This window comes from Lonchura striata, chromosome 23 (assembly GCF_050655825.1).
Source record: "Lonchura striata isolate lonStrDom1 chromosome 23, ASM5065582v1, whole genome shotgun sequence".
In the NCBI taxonomy this organism is placed as follows: domain Eukaryota; kingdom Metazoa; phylum Chordata; class Aves; order Passeriformes; family Estrildidae; genus Lonchura; species Lonchura striata.
Window position 1 is genome coordinate 1,652,724 of NC_140725.1, and position 22,064 is coordinate 1,674,787.

The 22,064-nt window shown below is 55.6% G+C and overlaps 2 protein-coding genes across 19 annotated transcripts; one reads left to right on the plus strand and one right to left on the minus strand.

The window, feature by feature from the left end:
* Window positions 1–1,213: 1,213 nt before the first annotated feature.
* On the plus strand, window positions 1,214–5,279 carry PPT1 (palmitoyl-protein thioesterase 1). Its single transcript, XM_085559630.1, has 9 exons — window positions 1,214–1,330; window positions 1,544–1,653; window positions 2,333–2,460; window positions 2,669–2,739; window positions 3,383–3,485; window positions 3,562–3,652; window positions 3,771–3,869; window positions 4,051–4,122; window positions 4,421–5,279. Exons 1-9 carry the CDS (start codon window positions 1,222–1,224, stop codon window positions 4,541–4,543), a joined length of 906 nt encoding a protein of 301 aa, XP_085415756.1. The 5' UTR covers window positions 1,214–1,221; the 3' UTR covers window positions 4,544–5,279.
* CAP1 (cyclase associated actin cytoskeleton regulatory protein 1) lies at window positions 5,147–20,851 on the minus strand. Of its 18 annotated transcripts, XM_085559611.1 has the most exons (15): window positions 18,382–18,473; window positions 18,197–18,221; window positions 16,686–16,757; window positions 12,787–12,899; window positions 12,489–12,589; window positions 11,995–12,072; window positions 9,851–9,994; window positions 9,264–9,349; window positions 9,050–9,155; window positions 8,779–8,950; window positions 7,987–8,162; window positions 7,675–7,798; window positions 7,485–7,567; window positions 6,874–7,017; window positions 5,147–6,517 (listed from the first exon to the last, which is right to left on the minus strand). In XM_085559611.1, exons 4-15 carry the CDS (start codon window positions 12,878–12,880, stop codon window positions 6,434–6,436), a joined length of 1,392 nt encoding a protein of 463 aa, XP_085415737.1. In that variant the 5' UTR covers window positions 12,881–12,899; window positions 16,686–16,757; window positions 18,197–18,221; window positions 18,382–18,473; the 3' UTR covers window positions 5,147–6,433. The 18 variants fall into 18 exon arrangements, with proteins under 18 accessions (XP_085415737.1, XP_085415747.1, XP_085415743.1 ...); XM_085559621.1 differs by lacking the exons at window positions 16,686–16,757; window positions 18,197–18,221; window positions 18,382–18,473 and adding exons at window positions 18,325–18,349; window positions 18,508–18,569; XM_085559617.1 differs by lacking the exons at window positions 16,686–16,757; window positions 18,197–18,221 and adding an exon at window positions 18,508–18,569 and having other exon boundaries at window positions 18,370–18,394.
* Window positions 20,852–22,064: the final 1,213 nt, after the last annotated feature.

Consider the following 22,064-nt stretch of genomic DNA (forward strand, 5'->3'; position numbering starts at 1 on the left):
GCAGGTGAACTTCTTCACGTGATGATGTCTGACTCAATTCAGAGGGCTGAATTATTATTTATTATAACTATACTATAATAAGGAGATACTAAAACTACAAACCTGCTTTTTCTAACTCCCATATCTAACTGACACACAACTTGTGACCCTCTGTCTAGAGTTTAAACAGAGGTGGGTTGGTTTGGCCATCAGACTCAATCTTCAGCAGACTCCAACCAAGCCCAGCTAAACAATTCTCCAAACACATTCCACATGGGAAAAACAAGAAGCAGAAAGAGAAATTGTTTTCTCTCTCTTCTCTCTGTGCTCCTCTATGAAAGAATCCTGAGAGAGAGAGAAGAACGTGCCTGGCACACCCTGCCATGGTGCCAGGGGTGTTTGTGATCCCCAGCAGGAATCCTGTGTGGCTGTGGAGAGAGAGAGAGCAAAGATTTCCTGAGCGAGGCAGGGAGGAACCTCTCACAAGGAGAGGAGTGGGTGCCTCCTGTGGCTTCCCTCACTGCGGGAATGCTGCCCGTGCTGCTGAGCCACCTTAGCATCGGCCCTGCAAGAACAGGAGGATTTTAAACCTTTAGTTCAAACCTTTATTTCACCCCCTTCCAACACCAGCAGAAGAAACGGGAAGAGCGGGAACTGCAGAGGCCTCGTGGGACTGGGAAAAGGGAGGATGCGGAGCCAGGGAGGGCAGAGATTTCCAAAATCCACGGGGCTGGCGTTGATGCCTGCCCCTGGCACGCTGGTTCCTGCCAAGGCCAGCGTGAGAATGACCACAAGGACCGCGGGACTGCAGCCAAGCGCGGCTCGGCCACCGGGGAGGGGCTGCGAGCAGCATCCCCCGGGAGGAAATGGGAAATGCTTTACAACAGACCACGAGGCTGCTGGAAAGGCTGGGTGGAAGGAAGCTTAACCCGAGAAAAACTTCCTGACGGCCGCTGAGGCTGCCGGAGGAAATCAGCCACGATGCGCCCCAAGGCACGGCAGGGCAGAGAGGATGCAGTGCCACGCGGGCGGCGGCCTGGCGGCTTTCCTGGCTGCGTGTCCCGGGAGGAACGGGACAAATTTGGGATTTCTGGGCGCCATCGGGATCGGCGGGGCTCGAACCCGCGACTCACGGAGCGCCACGGCCACGACCACGCCCCCTATAAACCACGCCCCCACCCGCGATCCCCGCCCCTGATTGGCCCCGCCCCTCGCCGCCGGCGGGTCATGTGACGGGCCAAGATGGCGGCGCTCAGGGCGGCGGTGCCGGTGCTGGCGCTGCTGGCGCTGCTGGCGCTGTGCCCGGGCCCCGCGGCCGCCGCCGCGCCCCTGGTGATCTGGCACGGCATGGGTGAGCCGGGACCCTCCGCCAGCGGCCGCGGGGGCGGCGCGGGTTGCCTGGGGACCGAGCGGGACCGAGGGCCGCTCGCTCCGGTGTCCCCCTTCTCCTGACCGCCGGTCTCCGCGGGGGCCGGGAGGTGCTGCCCCTCCCGGTGCCGTGGCAGCGGGGCTCGGGGTGTGTTTGTGGAGGCGAGGTGGCGCATGCCGGTGTTCCCTCTCGCAGGTGATAGCTGCTGCAATCCGGTGAGCATGGGCTACATCCAAAAACTGGTGGAGAAAAAAATCCCGGGGATTTACGTCCTGTCGCTCAAGATCGGGAGCAGCCTGATCCAGGTGAGCCGGGCGTCACCCGCGTGTCTGCGCGCAGGGGTGGGGCTGACGCCGCGGCTTTAACAGGATTCCACGAGCATTCCTGCTGTGCTTCCCTGCTCGTTTTCTCAGTGAGGTAAACGGCTTTGACAGGTAGAACCCGATAAAGTCCGGCTAATACCTGCAGAAAAGCACTGGGGGAAAACAAATCCCTGACTTAAATTGGATTAATATGCAAATCCAGTGATTAGCACACTCTAAGCACTGCAGGTAGTATGTGCTGAGGCAGAGCTTTATCCCTGGCCGTGCTTCTCGATTTGCAAACATTTATTTACTTCAGTGTGTAAAAAATTACACACTTCTGCCCCTTCGTGGGTTTTGACAGGTTTTTATAGTTCTTTCAATAATAATGTGCAGTGCAGGTGGTTTTGTGGGTGCTGGAGAAGTTTGATTTTTAAGTTTGAACAAAATCTGAAGAGATTGAAGTTGTGAAGGAGTTTGGGGAAATGTCAGTGTCCCATACGAGACAGAGCAGGAGGGGAAGGGGAAGTGAAGGTAAAGGGAGTTCTCAGAACTGGAATTAGACTTCCTGCGAAAGCTCAGGTCCTCTTTCTAAACCACAAATGCCAGTGGTCTGTTTGCAGAGCTGAGAACAGCACCAGCCAAGGTACAAAGTGACCCATGTGCTGCTCTGATCCCCCAGGACATGGAGAACAGCTTCTTCATGAACGTCAACGAGCAGGTGAGGGAGGTGTGCGGGCAGCTGGCCGCGGACCCCCGGCTCCAGGGCGGCTACAACGCCATGGGCTTCTCCCAGGGAGGCCAATTCCTGTAAGTGCTGCTCTCTGCCCCAGCCCCGGGGCTCTGCTGCCTGCAGCTCCTCCTTGAACACCCCTCAGCACTGCTCCAGGGCTCAGGCTGTGTTCTCCCTGGCAGGGTTTAAACCCCCTGGCAGGCGTTGCATCAGTGCCCAAGCCCGCACAGGAGCTGCTGCTGGGGCCTGGGTGTGCTCTGCTCAGCTCCTGCTCTTCCCCCACAGGAGGGCTGTGGCCCAGAGGTGCCCTGCTCCTCCCATGCTCAGCCTGATCTCCATCGGGGGACAGCACCAAGGTAGTGTCCCCTGCAGCACCTCCTGGGTGCCTTTTGGGGCTCTTTCCTAAACTTGGATCACTTTCTTACCAATTAAGTCATCCCTTTGTTGCTGGCTGGATCTGGTGATGAGTTTGGCCCAATTAGTGTTTGCTGATTTCATTATCTTGATCTTGCTTAATTGGCAGTGGAAAGGGACCTCTGTCAGCAGCTGGCTTCACTGCCTGGGTAGATTCTTACACACCTTGGGATGAGTTATTTTGTGGGGAATATCTGAAACTGAACCTTCTGACTCACGAGGGTATTTTACAATCAGCATCTGGTCAGGCCAAGGCCCCAAGGAAAGGGAGTTGTGAAAAAGGAATTAAGGAGTGTGGAGTTAAGAGTGGCTGGTGGTGAATTCCGGATCCTCTGCCCTGAGAATCCCACAGCTCCTGGAGTTTGTTTGTGGTGGAGAGGGAGAATTTGTAGGGAGCACCCAGCACTCCCCATCCCTTATCTGTGCACAGCTCCCGGGGCAGGAGGGCTGTCTAAGGAGCTTGCAGGGCTACAAGCTGCCTGATTACCTGGCTAAACTCCTGCTCCTGCTGTGCAAGAGGTGCTTTTTGTGCAGCAGGAGGGCCCCAGGGCCCCAGCTAGGCTGACTGAGCTGTGTCCTGCCCAGGGGTGTACGGCTTCCCACGCTGCCCCGGGGAGAGCTCCCACCTCTGCGACTGGATCCGAAAAACCCTGGATCTGGGAGCCTACACAAAGGCTGTGCAGGAGCAGTGAGTACATCCCCAGGCCAGGCCACAGGAGCAGCTCTGCCTTGCCAGGCTGAGCCTTGCTTTGTCCCCTCTGCAGCTTGGTCCAAGCAGAGTATTGGCACGACCCTCTGAAGGAGGAGGACTACAGGAAAAACAGCATTTTCCTGGCTGACATCAATCAGGAGAGGGTAAGGACACTGCTGACCTGTGGGCAGGACAGCAGGAGCCTGGGAAGGTTGAAGCTGAAGGGTTTCCCTGTCTCTGAGCTCTGCAGTGGCTTGGATGTGTTCTCCTCCTTCCATCCAGGGCATCAACGAGACCTACAAGAAAAACCTGATGGCTCTGAAAAAGTTTGTGATGGTGAAATTCCTCAACGATACCATGGTGGACCCTCCAATCTCTGAGGTGAGGAAGGCAGGGCAGCATTTGGGGCCTCCTTGTCTCTGGTTTGTTCTTGGCTGGCAGAAGTGGAGGTTGCAGAGGGGCAGGCTGGGCACAAACACAGGGCTGACACTGCCCTGGAAGCCTGCTGCTCCTGGGAGCCCTTCAGCAGCTGCTCCTTCATTTTTGACCCATTTTTATGCAGTGGTTTGGATTTTACAAAAGTGGCCAAGCCAAGGAGACCATCCCACTGCAGGAGACCTCGCTGTACAAAGAGGTGAGTTCTGGGGGGCTTCTGCTGTGTCCCCTCTTTACTGTCCCTGGGTCCCAGAGCTCTGCTCCTGCCACTCCTGGGGCATTTCCTGCCAGGAAATGCTGTTTGTTTGGGGGGACATTTCCCTCCAGCCCTTCCTGGCACTGGTGGGACCCAGGGGATGACATGGGAAGTTCCTGCCTGGCTCAGGGTGCCCCTCAGTGTTTCATGAGCTCTGCTGCTGTTCCAAGAGTCCCCTGGAATCCCTTTCCCCCTCCCTGAGGAGAAGAGCAGAGGTGGAATCTCCCCCTTCTCCCCACAGGATCGCCTGGGGCTGCAGGAGATGGACAAAGCAGGGAAGTTGGTGTTCCTGGGGGTGAAGGGGGATCACCTGCACTTCTCAGAAGAGTGGTTTGACAGCTCCATCCTACCCTTCCTCCAGTGAGGCTCCCCTGGGCAGGATTTTTCTCTAACTAACACCAGCCACTGCAACAGCGCTCGGTGCATCCAAGCCTGCAGGGATTTGGGGAGGGGGTTTGGCTCAGGGGGTTTGCAGGGTGGAATTCCACTCCCAGCTGGGTTGAGCCTTGCCCTGACTCTGACACACTCCAGGGCCTGGTGAATCCACCCGAGTTCTCAGAGCTGTTCTCCACCCCCTGTTCCTGCTGGCAGTATTAACCCAACTCACCAGTGCAGGGATCAGCAAGACTCTCATGGCAATCCTGTTACAGCCATGCTTCAGGATGGGGGAAAAGGCCAAATTTAGGGGTTTCCGGGGGGAAAAAAAAAGGGTTTGGAATTCAGCAGTATTAACAGCTTGAACAGTTTTCCACTAATGGCTTGGTTTATGTTCTTTTGTACCACTGAAATCAATAAAGAACTTGCCATCTAACCAACTAAATAAAAGCTTGGACAGCTGCTGACTGTGTTTGGAGGGGAGCTGAGGAAATTCTGGGGATGTATTCCAAGGAATCAAGGAAGGGTCAGAGGCAGAGAGGGGCATCTTGTCCTGCCTGAGCTCCCCAAAAAGAGACGAGAGCCACAGTAATGAGCAAGTTGGCATTAACTTTATTCTATCTTCTGTATAATCTTAAGTACATAAGAAAGGTTTTTTCACAAGCCTCAGGAGAAGACAAGTACAAGTCACAGGACAGTTTCAAAATAAAAAAAAAATTGCATAATTTTTTTCTCTTTTTTTTTCTTTTGTAAGTTTTGTACTAGAGAAAAAGAACATTGACACTTTACAGAAGAAATGCATTTAAGATATGCTTATGCCACCCGAGGCGTTGGAAAAATGAAGGTCAAAGCACGTGCAGCTCCCTTTATGGGTCAGTACAGTACTGTGTGATCCATCACTCTGCTCCAGGGCCCTGGAACAGAGGCTACGAGCTTCCACCAAAATAAAGAGCCAAGCAACAGGGGGAAAAAGGGGGAGGATTCAGTGGGGGCTGATTGCAGTGAGGAAGAGAGTGATGAACCGACTCGATCCAACTCGGGTATTTACAGCTCTGCACTACTGACCTGGAATGGAGGAGCTCCTTCCTCTGGGGAAGGACACAAAAACCATCCTGGGAGACTGAAGCTGAGTTCAGCTGCTCCAGGAAGGAAGCCCTGGGGCAAAGGTTCCCTTGTGAAGGTGGAGGGCTGATGGAATGAGAGGTGCTCAGCTCCAAGCTACCAGCCAGGCTGCTGGGTGGCCGTGGTGACAGCGCTGCAGCCTTCCTGTGGCACTGGGGAACGAAAGCCTCCTGTCATGGCACAATCAGGAATGCACTGAGCTAGTGGGAATGATGGAAGAGAAATCAGGGTGGAATTGGCCCAAGTCCTCAGCCTTTGGTCCGACAAAACCGTTCCCGTGTCCTGTGATGGCACCAGCTGCTCCAGAGGCTGGAACGAGCAGCTTGCAGGAGCTTCCCAGGACAGCTGCTCTAGGGCTGGGGACTGTGGACTCCGACAGACACCGTTACTCCTTCAAAAGGGGACAACACTCCTCTCACATCAACAGCTTTGCTTAAAGGCAAGACGAAAACAACACTCTGAAAGCCAACTGCCAGGACTGGCTGTGAAGCTCACCGAGACTCTGATCGGTTGGTGCAGTTAGATGGGACAAGGGGAGAGAAAAATACACCTTCCTGCTGAGAGAGGTGGACAACCACTGACCCGCCACCTACCCCAAGCCCCAGGCAGAGGAATCTCAGTGATGGCAGGCAGCTGTGTCTCTCGGGTAGAAGAGAAGCAGTTTGAGAGCAGAAAGGTACAAGAAATCTAAGAGAATCATCTGAAAGCAGATTTGTCCCACAGCAGGGCCAGGGGATGAGCCTTGGAGCTTTTCGGCTTAGCCAGCAATTTCTGTCACAGTGGTAACCAACTTCTGACCGTTCCACACTGTCTTGAACTGTTCTGGGACAGGGAATTCAGTCTGGAGGGTAAAAACAGAAAGCTATTGTCAAAAATCAGTTTATGGCTGGCATTAGTAACCACTCCCACTGCTTCAGGCATTTCTTTTCTCAGCTTTGTGCTTTGTGTTACCTCCTGTACCATCACTGGTGCCTGTTCTGCCCCCAAGAGATCCTGAGGAAGAAGCAGCTCTCACAAACCAGCAATAATCTTATTTACAGATGTTTCTTTGCTGTTTTTTTTTTAATCACATCATCATTCACAACCTCCAAACTCTACCCCACTGTAACCAACACTCCCTGCAGGGCTTTACCAAGACACAACTCCAATATCCCCCAGCCCAGCAGGGCTGCAGGGGGATCCCAAAGCAGCACTTACAAAGTCTCCCCCCTCGGTGGGGATGAGCACGTTCATCTCCGAGGACTTGGCACTGACGATCTCGCAGTCGAGGGAGCTCTTGCTCAGGTACACGTGGCACCCATCTGTCTTGTTGATGGAAATCGTTGGCACTTTACCCATGACCTGGCAGGGCCAGAGCAGAATTAGGTTAAACTGGACAGCCACAGCATTTTTTGGTGTGTTTTCTTTCAAGGCAAGAGGTTTGACTCCCAAGCCCTCCCCCGTGACGATCCCACAGGATTCAAATATTCCCACACCTTTAGCAAAAATCCAAAGTTTTTGTTTGCAGTTTTCCTCAATTTCACGTTCTGACCTCTTTAGAGCAAAACTTGAGCCAGCATTGGGCAAAGTGACCATCTCAAATCAGATGCCCAAACTGAACTGGAATAAATCCTACTGCTGGCCTCCTGCTTTGGCAGCCAAATGTGCTTTCTACCTCACAGAGCCTCAGCTCTTACCCAAACCCTGAAACAGCTCAAAGACATACATTTCAGCCCTTTCCCAAGGGTGTTTCATGGATATTCTCCACAGCTGAACACTGGTCTGGAATACAACTACTCCAGAGCCAGGAGGGACAACAGGTCACCCACCTGAACTTTAACATCCCTGCTGTTGATGATCTCTACAATGCCCACCACGTCATCAAACACCAGACCCAGCTTCTTGCAGTTATCTGCAAAGAAAAGCAGATCAGGGCACAGAGATTTTGGAGGCTCCAGCTCCTGCACACGCAGCAGCAGGCAGGAGCAGCTTTCAGGGAGCAGCTTTCACCCCACTCACCGAGGGTGATGGAGTTGATCTTGCCTTTGATTTGGAGTGTACTGTTTGTGCACTTGAAAACATATGCTACCTGCTTCAACTCTGTGTCACTGATGACCAGGTTAGTGGCATTCTCTTGGTTTTCCTGAAAAGACAGTGAAAACACACTTCATTTTCTGAATGCAGAGCAATTAATCCATTAAAACTCCTTTAAAAACAAACAGGTGCCTTCAGGCTGGTGCCTCTTCAGAGGAAGTTCTCCAGAAGAGCCCCCTTTGCTTTTCCAAAGCTCCCATCCCTCCAAACCCACTCCTGCCAGCACCAGGCACTCACCACTCTCCACTTTTTGCCTTCTAATTCTAGCAATGGAGGTGCCTTCGGGGAGGGATTAGCATTACAGGCTGGTTTGGGAGCAGTGAAAGGTTTGGGGCCACTTCTCACGGGACCCCCTTGGTTCTTCAGGGCTGGATTCTTGTGGGTTTTCATGTCATCTGAGACGTGCCTTAAGCCTGCAAGAGAAGGCAAAGCTGAGAGCCAGCTCCCTCCAGGAATGCAGCTCCACAAACACCAGACATCAGTGGTTACACCAGTCAAGATAACACTTGTGAAAACACAAATAAACTCCTGAGGCTGGGGCTGAGTTGAGCCCAAGTGTGAGTGACAGGAGGGAAGGAAGAAGCAGGAAATGCTGGTGCAATATTGACAAGAACACAACGTGAACCACAGAACCAGAGTGTGCCAGCTCTTCCACTCTGCAGCTGGAAAACGCCCCGAGCCCAGCACCTCGTGAACTGATGTGCTCAGCAGGCAACACAAAAAAGGGAAAAATTTGTGCAAACAACACCTGCCAAATTGCAATTTTGTACCAGAAAATGCAGGCAACCACAGGGCTCAGCCTCAGCTTTTTACAGCTTTGAACAAGTTCATGCTTTGAATGATTCTCCCCCAGGAGCGCTCCCTTTGTCCCTGGGAAAACACTGCCAGCCCCAGCCTGGAACCAGGTGGGTTTTTATGTGCTTTTGAAGCAGGGGCATGGAGGGGCAGCAGGAAAACGAGGAGCAGCAGCACAAGGAGCAGCAGCACAGCAGTCCCTCCTCCCTCCTCCCTCCCTGTGCCCCGACGTACCCGAGGTGATCCCTTCTCCCCGGTTGATCTGGGCGAAGAGCGCCGAGCGCGAGGCCGAGTCGTCCGTGCTGGAGCTCCCGGGGGCAGGAGGAGGGGGAGGTCCTGGAGGAGGGGGTGCAAGGCCAGCCGGGGGGGCAGGGGGTGCTTTAGCCCCTGCTGTGGCTACAGGACCCTGGAAGAGCAGGGGAGAGGAGAGGCGCTGGCACCGGCTCCGTTGGCGCCGCGGGGAGCCCGGGCTCGCCCCGGGGCTGCCTGTGCAGCCAGCACTCACCGCTTTGCTCCAGGTCAGCCCCGTGGTGTGGTACTCCTTGATGTAGGCCTGCAGCTCTGTCCAGATGCTCAGGTAAGCTTTGACCCAGTCCACTTGTTTTTTGTCTCTGAGGACACAAAGAGGAGGAATGAAAGGCCGAGGAAAGCGGCTGTGCTCAGATGCTGGAGCAGCCCCAGCAGTTCAACAGCATTCCTGAGAGAAAAGGTGGACTTACACATCCTTGTACTCCTTGAGGATCCGGTTGGTGTAAAACATGGCAGCATCAGTCATTTCCTTCACGTAAGGACCGGGCTTTGGAGCCTAGAACAGAAAGAACATGTTGGCACTGAGCAGCCCACCAGGGAGATTCTCCAGAGCCCACCTGTGGCAAGCACATTTCTCTCTCCCTCTCAGGATTTTTCACAGAGGTTCACAGAGAGAAAAGAAAGAGAAAACAATTTCTATTTCTGCTCCTTGTTTTTCCCATGTAGAATGTGTTTGGAGAATTGTTTACCTGGGGTGAGTGCTTGGTTGGATTCTGGTGAGGATTGTTTGAGCCTGGTGGCCAATCCAACCCACCTGGGGTTGGGCTCTCAGAGAGAGTCATGAGTTGTGTTAGAGAAAGTAGTGTGTAGTTTTAGTATCTTCCTTTTCATATAGTATATTATATTTTAGCATAGTTATAATAAAGAAATCATTCAGCCTTCTGAATTGAGTCTGACATGGTCATTTCTTCCCATTGGGTTCGCCTGCATTTACAAGACCCACCAGACTCCCCGGCAGCCCAAGGAAAACCCCTTCCCACTGGAAGCAAAGCCTTACCATGGCCACCCAGCCCAGGGCTGGGATGCTCTCGCTGACTGCTGATAAGTGGTTGAACAGTTTGCTGCCACGGTTCTTCTCCCTGAAATTCTGCACGGCCTGGATCTGCTCCGAGATGGGTTTGAGGAGCTCCGAGAACACGTTCTGCACAACGACACACAGGGACAGCTCCAATCAGGGAGATTAATTAGCACGGCTCTGGAATGGCTGCACAGCTGAGGTGAGGCTGACCCAGAACAAGATTCCAACTGGCACCAGTGACTTCTACAGCTCCTGTGCAGGCCTGGCCCTCTCCAAGCCAGCCTTGGTCCCACAGCCCAGCTCCTCCGGGGCTGAAGTCATTGCTCCCATCGGATCGGCGCCGTGGGAGAACGCCAAGAACTGTGACTCATGTTCAATCCAGGAGACACTGACAAAGCTTGTTAGTAACGAGGACAGAAATAGCATTTGCCTTTCCTGGGTTCTTTTGTTCCAACACAGTTTGTTCAATTTTTCCTCTCCTCCACGAACCCTCGGAGGAAAGGGTGCTGGGCAGGTTTGGTACCTACAGCCCGCCCCACAACCAGAGTCTCAGCAAGCTCAAAGGTCACTCCCATTAAGTCAAATTTGAGGATTCCAGTTATTTCCCAAGCCAATCCTTTAGTATTTGGATGGTAAAGTTTTGCTCTTGTGTGCTGTTCCCTTGGAATGCTGACTGGAAGTGCCAGAAGTGCTCTGGGGTCAGAGCACAGCAAAGAGCCAATTCCATGTTTCCAGAGATGCCTCTGAGGCAACTTTTCCATCCTTTAGCACCGGAGAGTCTCCTGCTGGTGGCAGCAGAGAGGGACAAATTTGGGCAAAACTTGCTTTCCAAAGCCTCAGCTTCTGCTTTTTCTGCTCTTTCCTCTGTTTAGATGAAAACTGAGAGGTCCCAAGCACCGCTGGCCAGACCACACTTTCAGAAGCTCCAGCCCAGCAGCACATTCCAGTCACAGGATGGGGAAATTCTTCAGCACTAGCACTGAGAGTTCACACATTTTGCATTTTAAACTGGCTGCTCCAGAATGAGACTCCTGCCAGACATCCTGCACAAAGAGCTACCCTAGATTAGGGCTGTTCTTTGTTCATAATCCTTTATTTAAATAACGTGTCCGTGGGATTTGTAAGCAGATTCTCAGGCTAGAGGCTGCACAGAGCTGCACCCCAGCTAGCCTGGTGGAACATAACAACTCTGCAACCCTGTTGATTTTGGGGGAAAAGATGCAGATCTATTTTGCAATGAATAGGGAAGGAGCACAGAAATCCAGCTCCCACAATGTAACAGTAGAAGCCACGACTGAGTGAGATAATAACTGCAAAGAAAAGCAAGGTGGGATCCTGTTGCTCGGGAAAAACAGCTCTCAGCAGGGAAAAGCCAATGCATTCAGGATCAGATTCTCAGCCACACATCCTGCTGAGAAGCAGCAGCCCAGGGTAAAGTGTTAAATTACCTTCTAAGGACAAATCAATCCTAAAAGCCCAGCCATTATTCAGAGGCCATTCAGTAGATACAAGTGTCTGCTCTGCTGCTGGAGGAGTTTGATGCCTGCAAGTCTCTGAGCATCACATAATGAAAAGCAGGAGTTACACAAATCCCAGGGTGGCTCCTGGCTCAGACAAGATCCTGTCTGCAGCTTCTCAGGGAGCACTGATTGAGCAGAGCTGGTGCCAGGTGAAACTGGAGACAGAGGCTGGGAGCTGACAGCCCTGGGCTGCTCTGACAGCTCCACAACACTCGCTGCTGTAAAAACAGGGAAACTCCAGTTCTGCAGCTCCCACAGCTACTGGGGAGCACCCAGAGCACTTCATGCCTTCAGCGAGTGTCCCCAGTCCTCCTCCAGTGTAAAAGATTTTAGAAAGTGCAAAAAGGCCTCAGAAAGTAAGCATAAAGCTAAGGAAAGCTGGGAAATTTCAAAACCTTCTCATGGGAAGCTAGGAAGTTAAGAACCAAGTGAATAAATTTATATTTATCATAAGGAACAAGAAAGAACAAGAACTTACTGATATTTCAAGGTGTGAAAAGTCCTAGATACATGCTTTGCAAAGATAGAAAAGTTCCCCCAACACGTGCAGCCACCCCTGACCCTGAAGGCAGAGGTTTCTGATCAGGGATTTCCCACACTCACCTCTGCTGGCTGCTGATGCTGAGATGCCACCACCAGAAGAGCCCTCTCGCTCATCAAGCCTTCATGGACCATCTCAGCCTAAGGACAGACACAAACATGAGGGAGAATCCCTTGTGCCACACCAACAAATCATCCCAGCGGCGAGGAACCGGCCACAGCGACCCCGAAGAACATTCCTGGAGGAAACCATCCCCAGAGGAGCCTCACCAGGGTGTCACAGCTCAGGGCTGGGGAGTTTTCAGGCCTCCTAAAGGCCCTGCCCCAAGGTCTGCACACAGCCAGGCACTTAAGGGATTCCAGGAGAAGGTTTGATTCATCCTGAGGGTGGAGGTGGCAACCTGGAGTTAATCTGGGCATCTGCTTTGAATCCTCAAGGATTATAAAGATCCTGGGATACAGTGCCAGGGGAATGCAGATTCTGACAGGAAATTTGGCCCTTCCAGCCCTGAGGACAGGCAGCACCTCCAGAGCAGAGGGGGAACAGGAATCCTTACGTGCTTCTGCACATCCCCACCAACTTCTCTGCTGATCTTGGTGTACTCGGCCACCGGCCCGGCCAGAAGGGCATCGAAAGCCTGCACGTACTGAGCCACTCCTGTGGAAAAAACCAGAGCACAGGAATCACCAGGAGCACCCCACAGCCCTGGGCTGCACCTCCCACCTGCAGGAGGCTGAGGAAGTGCTGCAGCCACGGAGATTTCACCTCCACAGGGCAGCTCCCTCCAGCCTGGCTCCCCCAGAGCGTGCCCCGTGCCAGCTCTGCACGGCTGCTGGCACTGCCCTGGGCCTCACCTTTGGCAGGGGCATCTCCACACATGCCAGGGCCTTGGCACACGGTCTCCAGGCGCTCCACAGCCTTCTCCAACCGCTCCACCAGCCTCTCCATGTCTGCTGCTGTCCACAGCCTGCACAGACAGGAGACAATTACCTCCATCCCCAGGTGCCACAGAGGGTTTATGGCTGCCTGGTACGAGCTCTGCCAGTTCCAGGAGAATCATTCCTGGCCAGCTCTGCACCCTCACATTAGCCAAGACAGCTGGGTTACACAACAGCCTCTTGCTGTTGCCACACTCGCTCCTTAATAGTTTCTATTCCGTTTTAAGGACTCCTTACATGTGTAAGGACATAAAATTTGACCTTCTAACCTCGTAGTGACACCACTCAGGGACACAAAGGTCTGCCCAGTATTCTCACTGCAGTCAGCTCCTGGCCAAATCCCAGCTGTGACCACACAGCTCAGCTGCTTTGCTGGGAGCTCACACGCTGCCGGTGAAAACTACGGGGTTTGAATCTCCAAATGCATCTGGAAGGATCTCCTGGAGTCCTAAATTGCTCCCAGGAGCATCTGTAAGCCCAGCACTGCTCCAGCACAGAGCCTGAGCCACCCTGGCACACGCCAAGGGGAGCAGCTGCACGAGCTGAGGCAGCAGAGCTGCCTCTGCAACAACAGCCCCTGTTCTTCCTCTGCAGCTCCTGTGTTTGCAGAACCTCCTCTGCAGCCACTGCACCAAGAGACTCAGGCACAAAAGCCATTTGCTGCACATCATCTGGAAAAAGTCTTAGAAGTCACATAAACTTTCTATTAATTACTGCTTTGCACCAAGCAACAAGACAGGTCACGCTCCCAGCAGAGTAACGCCCAGGGAATGCAGGGAGGGAGCAGCAAAGTCACCAAGGGCGTTTTTATCTTATCACCACTCATCAAAAGATTTTACAGCATGAATCACGACGGTGGCCTGGACACAGCTTCCTTCTGAAGGGGTTGCTGAAGCCTGCAGAAGCTCAGTTCCTGTCTGGAGGAGGGGGTCAGTCCCAAAACACCCCCTAGAAGGCTGCAGGAGGAAGGCAGGGTTTACTCAGCTGAACTGACACCGCATCCCCTCTGAGAGGAAACCTCAAGTTCTCACTCGAGTTTTGCTTTTGTTCAGCCCTGCTGCTTCAAAGTGCACGCTTTCACCTCATTTCCAGAGGATGTGGGGCAGGTCCAGCATCAGTCACGAGCCCAGCACTGATGTCACAAGGCAAACAAGGCCTTTTTTCAGCCTTTTTCGGCCTGCTTGCAGCAGGACAGGCAGTTTGGAGAGGCCACCCCCACTTCCAGGAGGAAGAGAAGCGGTTTCCTCCTGTCCACGCTGAGCCAGGGCACAGAAACCCGAGAGAGAGACTGGATGGCTCCCAGATACCCACCCAAAACGAGAGTGCAGAGGAGCTGGAACTCCACTGCAGTCCCCCCTGCATTCACAGTGACAAACAGCTCTGCTTTTTAATTCTGAGCCGTGCAGAAAAGCAAAAGCCCGACCGCAGCTCCTCCAACCGGCCGGCAGAGCCGCCCCCGCTGCCAGCAGCTCCCAAACTGAGCTTCTGTCCCCAAAAAAACACCTGCTGGGGTGGTTGTGCCCCTAAAAACAGCCACCTGTTAGCGTGGCTGTGCCCTCAAAAAAGCCATCTGCTCAGGGGGCTGTGCCCCCCAAAAAAAGCCACATACTCAGGTGGCTGTGCCCCCCAAAAATCCATCTGTTAGTGTGGTTGTGCCCCTAAAAAAAGTCAACTGCTCACATGGCTGTGCCCCCAAAAAAAGCCATCTACGCGGGTGGCTGTGCCCCTAAGAAAAGCCATCTGCTATGGTGGCTGTGCCCCCCAAAAAGCCACCTGCTCACATGGCTGTGTCCCCAAAAAAGCCACCTGCTGGGGTGGCCATATCCCCAAAAAATGTCACCTGTTAGGGTGGTTGTGCCATGCCTGGAGAGGGATGTGACACGGGGACGGGAAAAGGGGATGGGACACAGGGACAGGACAGACAGGACAGGGGGATGTGACACGGGGACAGGACAGGGGGATGGGACACAGGGACGGGACAGGGGGATGGGACACAGGGACGGGACAGGGGGATGGGACATGGGAATGGGACAGGGGGATGTGACACGGGGACAGGACAGGGGGATGTGGCATGGGGACAGGACAGGGGGATGGGACACGGGGACAGGACGGGGGGATGTGGCACGGGGACAGGACAGGGGGGATGTGGCACGGGGACAGGACAGGGGGATGGGACACGGGGACAGGACAGGGGGGATGTGACACAGGGACAGGACAGGGGGATGGGACACGGGGACAGGACAGGGGGATGTGGCACGGGGACGGGACAGACAGGACAGGGGGATAGGACACGGGGACAGGACGGGGGGATGGGACACGGGGACAGGACGGGGGGATGTGACACGGGGACAGGACAGGGGGATGTGGCACGGGGACAGGACAGGGGGATGGGACACGGGGACAGGACAGGGGCACACAGAGCTGCTCGTTCCCGGCCAGGCTCTAATCCGATCAGCCCCAGCAAACCAAACCGCAGCTGGGATCGGGATTAGCCAGCACAAAGTCCAGCTGGAAAGCTGCTTCCCACCCCCTGCAGCAAAGGAGCACATCCCCTGAGCTCCGGGTGGCATCAAGGTGCCAAAATCACCCAGTGCCATCCCTGGCATCCCTCCCTCTCCCTGCCATTTGACAAGTCCTGCCTTGTTTTCCCCGAGCCCTCGGCTCCCTTTCTGCTGCTGTCAGGCAGATGGTGAACTCGTTTTAATTTCCTTTTAATGGGTGGCATTAGGACAATTTACAAGATAAGTCAGTTGGTAAATTGGCAGCAAAATCAGAGCTAAGTGCAGGCAACACAAAGTCCTGGATCTCGGGGCCCTCCTCCTGACTCACCCTCCCTGTGCTCTTTGCCCTGTGGATGCAGCTATTTGTGCTGCCTGGATACCCACACGGAGAGAAAGCAAAAGATTGAGCTGTAAATAAATCAGAGATTGCAACCCAGAGATTAACATTCAGCAAAGAAAATAAAAAACAACCAGCCCGGACTGCACCTAGACAGTGTTTTGTCTACTGGCCTGCTAGAATGTAAAATAATTCGACAGGAAGTGACAAATCAACTTCACAGGTCCCAGTGCAAACAATCAGGTGTCTGAAGAGACACACAGACCATCCAGGAGGTATTTTTGTTTTTTTTTTTGGTTCTAGAGATCATACTGCAGTAATTTCTGCTCTGCACATCACCCAGAGGGATGAGGGAGACTTTTCCAGCTCCCTGTGCAGGGTTGGAGATGCAGCTCTCCCTTCCAGGAGCACAACACAGGATTTAAATATTGTTCAAATCCAATTGAACTTTGATTAGCAGCGGAGCGGAAGCAGCAAACACAGCTTCAGCCAGGACCAGAGGGGCCATTCCTTTTTTCACAGCACATTTGTTCATCTATCAACTGCCCTTTATTCCCATCACAGCCTGGGAACACGGCTCTGGACACGCTGTGCCACAAACAGGCACAGAGCAATAAAAGGAAGGGATTTTATTGGTGAAAACATCACTTTAGCCCAAACCCTGCACATCACAGCAAGAGCAGCTTCCTGTTTGGGCAACATCCAGGAGCTGTCCCAGCCTCAGAGTGAGCAAATTCTCAGAAAACCCACCCAAATTGAAAGGATTTGCTTGCCTGAGACAGCATATGAACCTGAGCCCTTTCTCAGACATTCTGGAAGACACAAATGCTGCTTTTATAGCCAAAGCAAGTCAAACCTACGCTTCTGCTCACAGCGAGCCCGACACGCTGCTGTCAGCACCACGGAATTTGCATCAGCTACTTCCTGTTTCTACAGGCAAAAGAAATAAAGATGGGACAACTAAATTAGGAACATACCACAGTTTATTTCGGAGCTGACACTGGAATATCTCAGGGGATCAGCTACCAGATGATTTCCAGCATTTATATCTGCCAAAAGCCCAAAGAAAAAAAATGGTTTTTTTCTTTTTTAAGCGGTTCAGCTCGTCAAGGCAAGAATGGTTTGAAGGAAGGCAGGAGTCAAATGCCTGAATTTAGCCAGTGGTCAGGAGCAGCCATGAACACAAGACAGCTATTGCTGGTCCCAGCAGCTGCCAGGACAGAGATCTCAGCTGTTTATAGTCCAACAATACTTGCTGACATTGTGCCAGAACCCGTGCTGGCTGCTATTGCAGATCCACTTTATTTAGAAAACCAAGAGTGCTTTAAAACAAAAAAAAAACCCAAAGAAAAAAAGAAAAAAAAAAAATCTATCTGGCTCCTGTTCCAGCTTTCCCATACAACAGATCCTCCTGAAGCCATTGCAAATGTTATTTGGTGTTTTACTCACAGGTTAAGAGGGGGTTAAAGCTCAGCACTGGAGCCAAGGCTCCTTTTCCAGCACAATTTTGTGAATTAGGAGGTTTGTGCAGGGAGGGAAGCCCGGATCTGGGATCTGAGCTAGGCTGGATGCTGCAGCGAGCTCCAGCTCAGCAATTCCGAGCCTGGGAGCTGCTCAGCATCCCTCCCGTGCCTGCTCCAGCACCAGCACGGGCTGCTTGGCTGAACTTTCCGAATAATTGGGGTATTTTTGGGTTTCAGGGAGCTCAGCAATATTGCAGGCACACAAGGCTGGCCTCTGGAAGAGAACAGGCACACGCAGCACTGTCCCTGGGCTTTTTTTCAGGGGGGATTCCAGAACAAGCCCTGAAATTGGTATTTCCCCACTTTGCTGCCATGGAAGCACGCATCGATCCCGAGGAGGAACCGGCAACGGGCTGAGGACAGGAGCCACCCCGGGGCCATGGGGACAAACCCGGGGTGATGGGACAGCCCCGGGGCCATCGCGGGCACGGCAGCCCCGGGGGTGGAGCGCAACAATCCCCGCTCCAGGCTCCGGTAACCGGGGAGAGAGCCCCGCGGGGGTGTTTGCACCGTTCTGTCCAATTAACCCCAAGCCGCAGCCGCCTTTAGGCGTTCTGCCCCCCCTCAACCGGCCCGGGGCTCCTTCGCTGCCGCTCACGGTTCGCCGGTGCTGCCCCCGGTGCTGGGCTGTGTCCCCCGCCCGCTGCCCGGTCCCGATCCCCGTGCCGGGTCCTGATCCCGCTGCCCGGTCCCGACCGATCCCGCTGCCCGGTCCTGATCCCGGTGCCCGGTCCCGATCCCCGTGCCCGCTCATTCTCGCCCCCAGATCCGGCCGTGTCCCGGTGCCGATCCGCGCTCAGCCCCGGCCGTGCCCGGTGCCAGTGCCGCTCCCTTCCACCCTGGATCCCAGCCGTGCCCGGTGCCGCTCACTCCGGATCCCGGTCGTGCCCGGTGCCCGTGCCCGGTGCCGGTGCCGCTCACCCCGGATCCCGGCCGTGCCCGTGCCCGTTCCCGGTGCCGCTCACCCCGGATCCCGGCCGTTCCCGGTGCCCGTCCCCGGTGCCGCTCACCCCGGATCCCGGCCGTTCCCGGTGCCCGCTCCCGGTGCCGCTCACCCCGGATCCCGGCCGTGCCCGTTCCCGGTGCCGCTCACCCCGGATCCCGGCCGTTCCCGGTGCCCGTTCCCGGTGCCGCTCACCCCGGATCCCGGCCGTTCCCGGTGCCCGCTCCCGGTGCCGCTCACCCCGGATCCCGGCCGTTCCCGGTGCCCGCTCCCGGTGCCGCTCCGCCGCTCCCGGCCGTGCCCGTCCCCAGTGCCGCTCACCCCGGATTCCGGCCGTTCCCGGTGCCCGCTCCCGGTGCCGCTCCGCCGCTCCCGGCCGTGCCCAGCCCCGCCGCGCCCGCCGCTTCCGGCCCCCGCCCCGCGCGCCGGATGTGCGCACGGCGCGCGCGGCGGGGGGCGGGGCTTCGGGACAGCCGCCGCGCGATTGGCGGGCGGCGGTGGAGGCGTGGCCAGAGCGCTTGCGGGGCGCGGTGAAGGGGCGGGGCTTCAGGGCGGATGCCGCTCTGCGATTGGCGGATTGAATGAAAGGCGTGGCCTATGCCGGCTGTGGGCGGGGCCAAGGGGCGGGATGGGCCCGGGACCCCCGGGGGGATTCGGGACCCCCGGAGGGGCTGGGGGGGCTCCGGGACCCGCGCGGGGTCACACAGAGGGGCTGGGGGGCTTTGAGAGCCCCAGAAGAGCCAGCTGGGACCCCCCGGGGTGGGCTCTTGGGGTAGGGGGTCTTCAGGAGGTCTGGGACCCCCCGAAAGGGGTTCGGGGTGCTTTGGGGTAGGGGTGGGCTGTTGGGGTTGGGGGTCCTCAGGAGGTATGGGACCCCCCGAAAAGAGTTCGGGGTGCTTTGGGCTGAAGCGGGAGCCTCCGGGAGAGGGGCAAAGCCGAAGGTTGGGGTCTCGAGATGCCGCCAGGGTGGGGTTAGGGGGGAGGAGACCCCCTTGGGGAGGGTCTGTCCCTCTCCTGCAGCGGCAGCGTTTGTTTGGGGGGGGGGGTGGTCTCTGTTGGGGCTGGGAGGGGGGCGAAGGGATCACCGGGTCCCCCCAAAACCTGGCGGCAACCGCGGGGGCTGAGGTCAAGGCCCCTCTGAGCCTGGTGGGTGCGGGTGGGAGAAAGGTCCTGCTGCTGTCCGGTGGAGGAACGGGACACTGTCCCGGTAATGGCTGGGACCCTGTCCCGGGAAGGAACGGGACGCTATCCCGGGATGGACCGGGACGCTAACGGCCGGGACACGTTGTCAGGCGGGGAGGAGGCGGAGGAGGAGGAGGAGAAGCCCCGGGCGGCGCTTCCTGCCCGGCTGCGCTACCAAAGATGGGCACGGCGGGCTGGAGGCGCGGCGGGGCTCTGCTGACACCTAGCGCGGTCCCCGGCATCCGAACCTCCGCGGTTCTCCAGCATCCGAACCCACCGGGGCTCCCCGGCATCCGAACCTCCGGGGGTCCCCGGCATCCGAACCCACCGGGGCTCCCCGGCATCCGAACCTCCGCGGTTCTCCAGCATCCGAACCTCCGGGGGTCCCCGGCATCCGAACCTCCGGGGGTCTCCAGCATCCGAACCTCCGCGGTTCTCCAGCATCCGAACCTCCGGGGGTCTCCAGCATCCGAACCTCCGGGGGTCTCCAGCATCCGAACCTCCGGGGTTCTCCAGCATCCGAACCCACCGGGGCTCCCCGGCATCCGAACCCACCGGGGCTCCCCGGCATCCGAACCTCCGCGGTTCTCCAGCATCCGAACCTCCGGGGGTCCCCGGCATCCGAACCTCCGCGGTTCTCCAGCATCCGAACCCACCGGGGCTCCCCGAACCTCCGCGGCTCCCCGGCATCCGAACCCCCGGGGCTCTCGGCTCCCTGCCGGTAGCCCGTGCGGACGGGGAGCACCCAGCTCACCGGTATCGCCTTCCCCGCTCCCCCGGAGCATCCCCGCACTCCCGCACTGCCCTCAGCCCGTCCTTCCGCAGAACCACAGAATAACGAGATTATTCTGTCTGTCTCTAAGATCATACCCTAACACCTCAACTATAGCACCAAGAGATGTGCTTAAAAATTATAAAGAATTATAAAGTGCTGGAATTGTCTTCCCACAACCTCCCTGGGAAGAAAATTCCAGCACTTTATAATTCTTTCGGTGAACATTTTTTTCCTGATATCCAACCCATACCTTCCCTGACATAGCTGAGGCTGTGTCCTCTTGTTCTCTCAGTGCTGCCAGGTGGAAGAGAACGACCCGCAGTGTCTACAACTTCTTCAGGGCAATAAGGTCCAGCTGGGTTCCACCTCTCCACTCACCGAGGCTGCTCCTTGGTTTTCTCAGCCTGTTCTCCACTTTGCCCACACCCCCTGTGCCCCTTGCCCTGTCTCCATCACCATCAGACGTGATGCAAAATAGAAAAATAAGGCAGCACCGCTGCCTAGTGATTTACAGCATCTTAAAAGTCGCTGTAGGGAAGAACCAGCCAGGTCCTGCCTCAGCAGAGCAGGGCAGGGGGAATCCAGGTGGGCAGCAGCCATGGGGAGAGGAAGGAGAAATCCCAGAGAAAGGGGAGAGGAACAAAAAGTAACCTGAGAATGGAGGAGAGCAGGGCTGCCCAGGAGCCGCGGTGTTTGCTCCTGGGGTGGGTCTGTTCGGCTGAGTGCAGTTCCTGGAGGAAGAAAAATCGAATTCCTGGTAGGGTTGGGTGTGTTTGCAGTCTGGAGAGTCAGCGACCTGACCTGCTCCATCCCTGCCCCGTGTCTGCTGCCTCAACCCCCTTTTCTGCAAGCACAGTGGGAATATTTGCTTTGTGTTTCAGCTATGTTTTGTCTAAAATGTCTCTGTGCCACTCAGACAGCAGCTTTTGGGTTTTTGCAGCCACTTGTGGTGGGGTGAGGGGGGCACTGCAGCCCAGCTCCATTCCTGGGAAAATGGATTTATGTTGTTGGTTTTTTGGGTTTTTTTGGTTTTGTTTTTTTTTTTCAGCAGGAAACCACGTCGCTGCCCCATCATTTCTGTCCATGTGCAGTAGCCCTGGGGCTGCTAACAAACTTGGCAACAGCTGCTTCTGCAAAATATTAACCAAAGCCCACCAAAACCACGTCAGGCTGTGTTTGCAGATGACAAGAGTGAGGTCAGCCTGGTGGCACAGACAGGGTGAGCCCTGGGGACAGCTGTGACACCCATCCTGCACAGCTGGCCTGGGTTAACTCTGCTGTCCCCAGGTGGTGACAGAGCCCAGCCCTGCTCCAGCATTCCCGCAGCTCCTTCCCAGGCTGAGATACTGGATCTGCCTCCCTGGGGACTCTGGGGTGTGGTTCCCTTCCTGTGACAACCTGGGCTTGGTTCAGCTTCAGGTGTTTGAAGCCAACTCTGGGCGATTCCTGCTGCTCCTGGCTCCTTCCAGCCCAGGGAAATCCATCCTCATCACTGGAATGTTTCACAAACCCTGCTGCCAGATAAACCCGAGGCTTTTTGCCCTTTCCCTGCTGATAAGGAGGGGGTTTATTCCTCACCCTCTGCAAGGAGAGACTCTCCACACTTCCACTTTTTCCCTGCAGGGTAAATAGACTCGGCCTGGCTGCTGTCACCTCTGGAATTGTCCCTGCAGTCACTCCTCCTGCCCGAGCCATGCAGTCCTGCCCTTGGAGGCAGAGGATGGAGTCCTGCAGGTTGATGTGCTGCCTTCTGTTGGTTGGATTTTGTCCCCTTTGCAGTCAGCAGACTCTGCTCCCCTCCTGCACAGGCCCCCCAAGGTCAGGGCTGACCCAGGAGCCTGTGGGACCCCTCAGCTGGGATTCAGGGCTGAAACCCAGCCCTGGCAGCTGCTCCTGGCAGGCACAGCCCGGAGAGGCAGCAGCTCTGCAGGTG